This window comes from Sinocyclocheilus grahami, unplaced genomic scaffold, assembly GCF_001515645.1.
Source record: "Sinocyclocheilus grahami isolate Dianchi unplaced genomic scaffold, SAMN03320097.WGS_v1.1 scaffold31.1, whole genome shotgun sequence".
NCBI lineage: Eukaryota > Metazoa > Chordata > Actinopteri > Cypriniformes > Cyprinidae > Sinocyclocheilus > Sinocyclocheilus grahami.
The window spans coordinates 3,186,847-3,197,148 of NW_015505210.1; the positions used below are offsets into that span (position 1 = coordinate 3,186,847).

Below are 10,302 nucleotides of genomic sequence, written 5' to 3' on the forward strand. Positions count from 1 at the left end.
GGGGGCAGCAGAGCTCATTAACATTTAAAGGAAAATGATACAAAACGGCTTACTCCAAAAAAGTTTGGTTAAAATTTCTCAATGGTAGTGTAAAACAACACCTATGTTACAGACTTTTCATTAAGACCGTAAAGAATCATATCAACTTGTGGAAAATGGGCATCCGAAGACCCCTTTAAAAACTTGAAAAGTATTAATTTAAGGTACATTTAGAACAGATAAAAATGTGCGATTAAGTTGTGATTAATCGCGAGTTAACTCATGACAATCATGCGATTAATCGCGATTAAATATTTTAATTGATTGACAGCCCTAATATATATATATATATATATATATAAACATTTAATTTAATAATGATTTTAATTTAATATTGTAATAGCAATTTCTGTTATATAAATAATATATTATTTTAAAATTATAATACTATTAATAAATTGTAAATTATTTATAGTCTATACATATAGTCTATATAGTCTCTTTCTCTCTCTCTCTCTCTCTCTCTCTCTCTATATATATATATATATATGTACGCAGATAAAAAAATATATATAAATACTAAAATATTATATTATATAAATAGTAAATTATATTTCTTTTAAAATTTAAATATAATTATTCTGTGTCTTTGTGCTGCACAAATACAATGTGCTACATTCATGATTCCAAAACAAGAACCCAGAGCTAAAACTTGGCAAGTTTCACGTGGCCCAGAAAGTTTCCAATAGCATTAAGCCATGAAAGGATTTTGAGTCCCAGAAGCGACCAAGCTAAGCCAGGCTTAATTAAGCCAGGCATGGCAGAAAATGGCTACAAATGGACCTGTTATTGAATGAGGAATGTTACGCACTCTGGGGAAAATTACACACTGCGAAGCCCTAATAACTGTGTGAATTACAGCTCATTGTGTATGTAAGGGAAGTCCTGCTCACAAACACAAGGCATGGTGTTGAGTTTTTATCACCGAGAGTGTGACAGAGTGGGAGCACTTCCTCATACAGAATAAGGACCACTGGGACTGCTACTGCCCTGCGCCCCCCCTCCCCAACCTTTTAAAAAGCTTGTGGGGCTCTTGAAACTTTCATTCACACAATTACCCACTACTCACTCGCATTCCATATTTTATTCAACTTCATCAGTCTTTCTCACAATCTTTTTTTGCATTATCATTGTCAAGGCCTCTTAAACACTCACCCACTCTCTGTCTTTGAAAAATCTCCCACTCAAATGGGACAGCTGGACTAGCACTCACCCCTTACCAGGCCTCAACATCCAGACAAAAGAGGCGAGAAATAGTTGAGAGGAAAAAATTTAAAAAAGGAAGAGAGAAAGAGAGGGAACGACAGCTGCAGCCGTTCCAAGAAAATGCCATGCGAGGACGTGTCATCGAAGCCCAGTGCTTACTATTAACGTACCATTCGGTTTCTCCGCCACGCTTCCGAGCAGCTGTCACTCTTTCTCTTGCCACTCATGTTTCAAACATCTTCCTGTGGTATTTACAAAATACCATAAGTCTCTATGTAAAACTTCAGTGAGCAAATAGTCTAATTTTTGGTGCTCAAGCAGGACAGATTCAACATTTGGGTCGGTGCCACTCCTGCACAATGAACATGTTGAGAAAACATTGATAGGCAAAGGTTCACCTTGTGTGCTTTTAAATTGGAGAGTTTGTACAGTGCTGCTCAGAGGTCAAAGGTGACTCAAATGCAAACAGGAAAAGACCATATTTCCCAACCTGCCACTGGCACCTGCATTTTCTTTCATTCGGAGCTGTTTTCACTAGTCACATACTTACATCCCGTCTATTTACATGCACAATAAAACAGGGAAATAGTGTTGGCAACAACAGGACTTTGACAAAAAATATATTCGGTTTTAATTTTAGATTCTGCAAATGCGTCACCATTTCTTTTCCCAGAATGAGGTCAGCCACACTTCTTCTAGCACTACGACACATGCTGAACTCATAAGTTCAATCTAAATGCTGACTTGCTAATTCAGACATTTTGTAAGTTTAGCTTTAACAGTAAATAAATAAAATACATTTCAAAAAGAAGCAAAAACTAACATGGCTCACCTGGATGACACGGCCCTCAGCTGTGCCTAGGCTGACCACAGTGTGGTTTTGGATGGGTACCACAGCTATGGAGGTGAGAAGAATGTTCCGGAAGCGTCCGTGGAAGTAGTCCCGACGTGGGTTGGTGCTGGTAACCTCCAGCCGGTAGCCTCTTTCATGTTTGCCACAGCTGAAGGAATCTCCTGCAAAGCTCTGGTAAGAAAAACAGAAACACACTGACAAGTTAGACAAGTGGTATTCTACCTGCCAACAAGCAGAAGCTCTCAATAGCCTGGTGTGGATGAATTCTGCAGCATTGCCATTTTTCCAGAGGACTGGCCTCAAGTTCACCATGCCAAATGCAATTTATGGGTTAGATACTTGGGCAAAAGAGTGACTTAGGCCCCACACAGTAAAGCTCCATCTAAGCTCGGCATCTACTGTTTCATCCTGACCAATGCAGTTGCATGTTTTCCCCCATGGTGCTTGGATCATCCTTGCCGCATTCTGACGGCTGTGCTCACAGATGGCAGGAATTAATTCAAAACTGTGAGGAACATTGGGCTTGCTGTTGCTCTGTTATAGCTCCGATTGTGGCCAGCTTTGTTTGGCTGGGATCTCTACAACCTGTGGAGTTTTGGAAGTTTCAGAGAGGCTGTATGGTCCCTAGGATATTAAAGGGCCCATATTCATAACACTTCTGTAGCATTTAATTCTTTCCCCCTAAAGTACACTTATAATGCCGAAAAACATTTAGAATGACATTTTACATGACTCTCAGAATTAAAATCTACTTTTGTTACTGTACCTTAAATTGTATATGTACTGTATTGTATGATGATCTCTGTTATGATTGGTTGTACCCGCATAGTTCGTCATTCATCAGGGCAGTCCAAGTTGATTAAACCAAATAGGCACTGAGGGAAGGAGCTTTGTGTTGTGAATATTAGATAATCTGTCAATTTATTATTTCAAAAGAAAAAAGAAAAAGCCTTTTTTTCCCTGACATGCCCCCTTTAAGAAAACTATACTTACATTTTGACTATAATTAAAGGGATATCTCAACTTTTAAAGATAAACCTGTCATCATTTATTCATCTTCATATAATTTCAAACCTGTATTATGTTCTTCTGTGGAAGAAGAAAGGAGAAATTTTAAAGACAATCTTGTCCGCTTTTCTCAATATAATCAAAGTGAATGGGGATGTCAAGCTGAAAAATTATAAAAGTCATCATTTAAGTATTTGAACCAAAATAGAGTAAAAATAGTCAACTAAAAAAAGTTTATTCAATTTAAATAATTTAAATACTTTAACTTTATTCCTGTGATGGGAAAGCTGAATTTTCATCAGCCGTTACTCCAATCTCCAGTGTCACATGATCCTTTAGAAATCATTCTAATCTGCTGATTTGCTGCTCAAGAAACATTTCTTATTATTATCAATGTTGAAAACAAAAATGTCCACAATGGTTACCAAAACTGTTCGGTAGCATTTTTCAAAACATCTTTTTTATGTTCTGCAGAAGCAAAAAAAATCATACAGATTTGGAATGACATGAGGGTGAGTAAATAATGACCACATTTTTATTTTTAGGTGAACTATTCCCTCTAATTATCATAGTTTATCCAAGTACAGTTAGAGAGTAACCTGAAAAGGAACAGGGCACCTGAGGGCTACACAGTGGTCACAGACCCTAGTATGAAAGTTAAGAAGTCATTAATAAGTAATGAAACCAGACCCTGGCACCACAGGCCATGACTAAAATGTTAGAGTAGAGAGAACAGGCAGTTAATGATTAACACCATGCTCACTCAAACTCTTCTCAGATGGTGTTTTGTTACACTGTATGGTGAAGGCACCCTGACAAAAACACTAAAAACACACCCATGAAAAATCAGACAGATCAGGCATAAAAAGGACACTCCATTCTGTGCCAGAAAAGTTCTCACTCTTTCTACCCCTCTTTCACTGGCGATGTGAATAAGATGCATGAGTCAGTGGCATGACTGCGGTTGCAGCTTCATTTTGAGGGCATGTCTCAAAGGGCTGCTTTGAAGATGCGGAGAACAATACAGGTAGATGATAAATCAGGCCGAACGAGCGCTGGGCCCTGCTCTCATTACAGGGCCGAGTGGGATGGCTCAGAGGCACAGAATGAGTATACAGGTGAAAAAGCCAGCGAAAACGAGGGGGATTACAGGCCAGCTTATCCCAACCCCTGGAGGCAGAGGAGGACTTCTGCTTATTGAGGGAGCAACAAAACAAGAGACAGTGAGACACATGTAGCAAGAAGCGGCCAGGGAAATCATCCAAACGGGTACAAGCCTGCTTTTGATGTGCCTTCAGCAGGGCACGTTTACTTTGCCGGGTTATATAAGCCCACTGTGATCCATCATAATGGCTGAGCTGCCACGTATTTCAATAGGACTTGCATAAGGATGTGTAAGAAAGCACCGTGGTTTGGAATTGATTCGGGGGCTCTCTGAAGCCTGACCTATCAGCAGCTGTGCACACCCCTGAGAGCCTGTTTTAGAGGAAGAGAAAAAAAGGTTTGTGGGGTTATTTTCATAGCAAATAAACTTCACGTTTCACCATGTGTTTGAAAAGGAAGACATTCCACCACTTAGCTCATGGTATTTCAAGGATCAAGGGTAGAAATGAAAAAAACCTAGACAGTGTTTTGACAAGGTTCGGTTGCTCTAATCCCGAGGCTCCTCCAACCACAGAGTGTCTTGCAGGGTTGTCGGAGCTTTGCTCTCATCATTTCTCGCTTCACTTATTAAAAGGAATATTCAGGGTTCAACATAAGTTACACTCAATCAATCGCATTTGTGGCATAATGTTTATAGAGTGCTGCAAGGGTGATGTATTTTTGTAGGCCAACCCTGAAGTTAGCATTACCCTGCTTCCCTCAACAAAAAGCTGATAGGGCTTTTCCATTGGCTTTTGGATTAATGGAGAAAATATACTCGGTAAAACAAAAGTTTAGGATTCTCACATGCTTTGTTCATAAAGACAATCTTCAAAAATTAACACAACTTATGAATTTTGAAGCCTAAATACAATTGACACAAGTAAACAGCTAAAATTAGGCTATAATAAACAAACTATACCATGATCGCATGACTTCAACATCACCACCACTAAGCTACCGATAACCCTTTCCATCTTTATTTGAAATCTATGTCGTAGAAGAAAACGTGAACATATCTTGAGCTTGTGTTAACCACAGACTTTATATCACGCATTTAACCCCAAAAATCCCATTTTAAAAACACTGAATTCAGGACAACGGAACCAGAAGTGCAAAACTGCTCATTTTAGGGTTTCAGGACTCATTCCTGCAGCACTCTATACTGATTAGAACAAAAATAATTTCAACTTGCGCCAAGTTTTCTTTTAAAAACAAATTGAGGTTACAGTAATGTACTGACAACAAGAGTAAATAGGACCAATGTTTGGAGGACACAAACCTTAAAATTTTATGAAAGCACTTGTACAGGCATGAATTTTTCGATTCAGTTTTAAAAATAATTTGACCTGTAAAGCTGTTTAAACCAACACTGAGTTAGCAAGTGATTTTATCACACTAAAATGGTGTTAAAATGCATGTTGTTTACATCTAGTGGCTATACTATTGAAATAGTACTATTGATTACTTTAATATTTATGCATTCACTTCCAATGTAAGCTTTAAAGAAAAGCAGGAACAAATTCGAATTTTTTTAAAAAACATTATGCTACAAGTGCTGTCAATTGAGGTCAACCTGTACTGAACCCGGAATATTATTCATAGTTCAGTATTTTGAGTATTATTTCAAAGAATGCAGAAAAATATCCCACAAAAATATCCCGCAAGAATGGCAGGGCCAGTGCGTAGCTCCTCTTTGACACATTAAGCAGCTCTCATTGTGTGCAGCACAATGCTGAAGTGATAGGGTTACTGTGCCCCACCTTTTGTGCTTTATAGCTTTGTGGCCTTTGGCGTCACCTCCAAAAGGCTTGATATGAGTGAAAGAAGATCTGTACAACCAAATGTCACCTTCACAGACTTTCTGTTAACCCTCTGGCCCCGGTACAGTTGCGACCACTTACAGCGTACATGAAGATTTCTGGAACGTCACTGCTCCACGCTGCCACCCATCAGCTGCTTCTTGACGAAAATAATGTGACCTTTGATCTCACAAAGTTTTCACTAATGTTGTATATGTTTATATGCATGTGGGTAAGATTGTGGTGTGCCCCACCTGTGCATTTAAACGGCCCGTCGCAAAGCAACCCGATTCTTGTGTTTATGCACCTTTCTTGGATTACTGGGTCGTGAAGGTCAGTAGTCTGGGGAGAATTAGAGAAGCTGACAATAATGTGGGATTAGAGGCTGACAGTCACCATGCAGTCCTGGTGCCTGGCTGCTGATGTGTTAATACCTGTGAACTTCTGTGACGAACACTTGAAGAGCCTATTGTTGGGCTGCACAATATATGAAAATAAAATTGATACTGCGATATGGCCTAATGTGATAATCATATTGCGAAGGCTGAGATGTAATCATTTTCTCAGTTTAATCAGTTTATTGTACACTGTCAAAGTCACACCTTACTTTTTAACAGCTGTTGTCTGGGAATTTGCCTGTTGTTATCATACTAATGGAAGATTCTGTTGACTCCTATTGAAGTCTTTTTCTTGTTTTCAGTTTTTTTTCTCATGTTGCTTTGCCTCACGTTCTTCTTTTTGGTGTTATCTTGTCTTGTTACTCAATTTTCACATCTCTCACTCTTTACCTCTCGACTTGCTCTCTCAATCCAGCAGTCAAGTGATCTGTCAGTAGGGGACTTTGTTCCTCACTCAGGTTTCCAACTGGGAAACAATACACGGCCCAGTACAATGGCTTGTATGTTTGCTAAAAAATTTATCAGTTTATTCAACTGCTCATAGTTAAATCCCATCTAGTGAACTTGAACTTGTTGCTGCATGTTACAATACAATCCGCTCAAAGAGCACCATGATTAATATACCTGGACCAACCTAGTGAGACAAAATATATTTTGGCACAGGTCATTAATCAAACTGAAATCATGATTAAAATGCAATTAATCATAGAGATTTGGTAAAACAACAGGACATCGTACTTGATTGTTTTTCATTGTTTCGTTGCAGTTAATGAGCCATGAAGCATAGATTGGGTCAACGCTATACAATTTACACTAGCAAAAATAGCAAAAATAGCGACAAGCTAAACATAAGTGAGAGAGAGAGAGCTATCATTCTATTGACATACACTGAAACATATTATGGAAGTACTTACGAACCATGCTCATACATTCAATTAGAACAGACATAAGCAAACGGGGGATAATTTAGTGTGGAGTCCATTCTGGAGGCCGGGAGGTCTGTCATTATTTACTCGTGCAGCATGGATCTATTCAAAGCATTAGCGGAAACGCCCATTCATTATAGTAGTCAAGACGAGCACGATCAAAACATCACTCTCTGCCACAGTCCACATGCATGCTGGAATAAAAACCTCCACCCTTATGCAAGGAGCATGGATCTGATAAAAGGGTAAAGAGCACGGCTTTAAAACCATGAAGCGTTAAAACCCTTTAAAAGATCAAATCCAGCCCTTTATGGCAGAAAAGAGAGGCAGAGCATTCAAATGCCTGGTTTGCAGTTGGCCAGAATAATCATTTCCAATCTTGACTGTAAAGGCTTGGCAGGGCCTGCTTTTCTGTTATGATCTTACGCTTTTTCACATGTCAGAGGGAGCAAAACGTGCCTCTGACTGGACAGATCAGACACAAGAGTTTTATTTTGGGAGCTGTTTAAAGAGTTTCGCAGATTCTCTGTTTCTAATTTCAGCTAATTTATTTCCATGCATGACATTATTCAGAGAACTTTGCTCCAAAGAAATGCCCTTAAACTCATAAAAAAGCTGAGCATGAACATGTGTTAAGGCCATCTTGACACATTTAGTATGCTAAATACTGTTAGAACAATAGGAAGAGGATATTTGATGATAATCTATTGTTTCAAGAGGCATAGTGTCTTGGAAGACATTAACACATTAAATGGCTTCTTATCAGGAGTTGGCATCAGCCGTCTTTCCTGTAGTTGACACTAAGAGGCAGATATGATGAAATCCTTATGTCAATGTGGGCTTTTGCAAAAACACACAGCCTACACTACACGTTCTGAGCAAAGATCAAGGACTTTACTAACAAAATGCCCTCTTTCTGACCGAAAAACACAACTAACATGATAAGAGTATGAGCATGCAGCAAATTCTGTCATTCGTAGTCCTATTTCTCAGCACTATGATTCAAAGCGTGCAGGTGGCATCCTTTTTATGACACACGATTTCAGTGCCAGTCAGCTATTATACTAAGTGTGCAAAACCACGCAACAAATGGAAAACAAACAGTCGAGTGTGACGGCAATATGTAAAGCATGACCACATGTTAGAACAATGCATCATTGTGCTATCTTTTGGTAAACCACTGGAAGCTGGCATGTATTTTGATTGCCTTTTTTTGTGCAGACACCTTCAGGGATTATGGTCACACTAATGCATTAATAAACACATATGTTTGTTTTGAAGTCTTGTGGAGGAGAAGGGGGCACTGACCCACTTCTGGCCATAGTCAGGGGAGATGGATTTGGTGAATACAATAGTCAGAGGTGATAACTCTTTGTTCTACTGTTTAGCTACGCAGCCTTTGAATATTACATACCACAGTCTCTTATGACATGCTCAGCGCATGCATCAAATGTCCTCTCTACACTAGGAGAACCGAATGATTTTCATGTAATTTAGTTCCATTAAAGCATCATGAACATGTATTCTGATGTTGGTTCTGTTTATTGACTCAAAAACATACAGCACGACCAGCATATTCTAATTTCTGAATACACAAAATCAAAAAATACACCACAGCCACTGCAGTCCAATTACCAAATGTATCATTCTTATAAGCAGTAAATCAAAAACATACAGAATGGTTTGTGTAGTCTGATTCCTGAATGATTCTTTAAGAAGTACCAGCTCATAGGAATCAAAGCACACAACAAGACCTGAATGAATGACTCTTTTTGAGTTGGTTCTTTTTATTAATTTTTTTTAAAATTCAAAAACATACAGAATGATTCATTAAATCAAGTTCCTTAAAGTGCCCCTATTATGCCTTTTCGAATATTACCTTTCATGCAGTGTGTCATGTAGCTGTATGTGAACAAACTATCTGCAAAGTTGTGAAGCCAACAGTGCACGATAAATAAAGTTATTGTCTATCAAAAAAAAAAGCTTGCAATCACACAAGCGAGTCGTCAGAAATTCAAATCTTATTCTGTTACGGCTCTACATCACAAAGTAACACATTTGTATAATGTCTGCCCACAAACAGTAAAATTTCCGTGTGGTTAACATCATGACATGTCGAGAAGATGCTGTATCCTACGCTGTGAGAGTAAATTTGTTCCATCACATCTTATAATTACCACAAACTTGTTAACACTTGACACTTACTACTAAGAAACGTCCTGCTCCAGTCGTGCTTGCGAATCAGTCTCTTGTCGATCAGCCAGTCCAACCATTTCATCATCAGACTCCGGCTCGAATTGGTAAGGCACAATCGATACCATTTTTTTATGTATTGACAAGTCTCCAGGGCTGTCATTCCGTCATGGCAATGGGCGTTTCGTTTCCGACACGCGCTGTACGCGTTAGACCAATCCAGAGCCAATCTCTCTACGGCTCTGGACCAATCACAAAGGACTGCGCCATCTGACCAATCACAGTAGTGAGGGCTCACGGAAAGGAGGGGTTTAGAGAGACTGATTCTTTGAACTGCTTCGCATGAGTCGTATACTAATCATTTAGAAATTAGGTAAAATTAAATCAATTTTTTGGGAAAACTAATGTGTTTTTTGACATGTTTTAGGAGACTCATAAAACAATATTAGCTACCTTAAAAAGGGCATAACAGGGGCACTTTAATGACTCTCTCAAAAGAACCGGAATCAAAAACATACCATGGGAGCAGTGAATTCTTATTCCTAAATGAATGAGCCGGATCTTTTCTGAATCAAAATACTTTCAGTATGAATCAGTCAGAGCAGTTACATACTTATTCTGAATCTCTTACTATTACGTGGTAATGATGGTTCATATGATAATGTGCAGTAAAAGTAGGGGTGCTCTGACTGATCGGCTACCGATCACTATCGGCCGATAATCACTTTGGGATG

The 10,302-nt window shown here is 38.8% G+C and overlaps 1 protein-coding gene across 4 annotated transcripts in view; it reads right to left on the reverse strand.

Annotated features, from left to right (window-relative positions):
- met (MET proto-oncogene, receptor tyrosine kinase) overlaps positions 1 to 10,302 on the reverse strand; it is a 56,579-nt gene that overhangs the window by 28,404 nt on the left and 17,873 nt on the right. For all 4 annotated transcript variants that reach the window (XM_016261272.1, XM_016261258.1, XM_016261265.1 and 1 more), the window contains exon 3: positions 2,078 to 2,269. In XM_016261272.1, the coding sequence (XP_016116758.1) occupies positions 2,078 to 2,269 (192 nt within the window). The remainder of the gene's footprint in view (positions 1 to 2,077; positions 2,270 to 10,302) is intronic.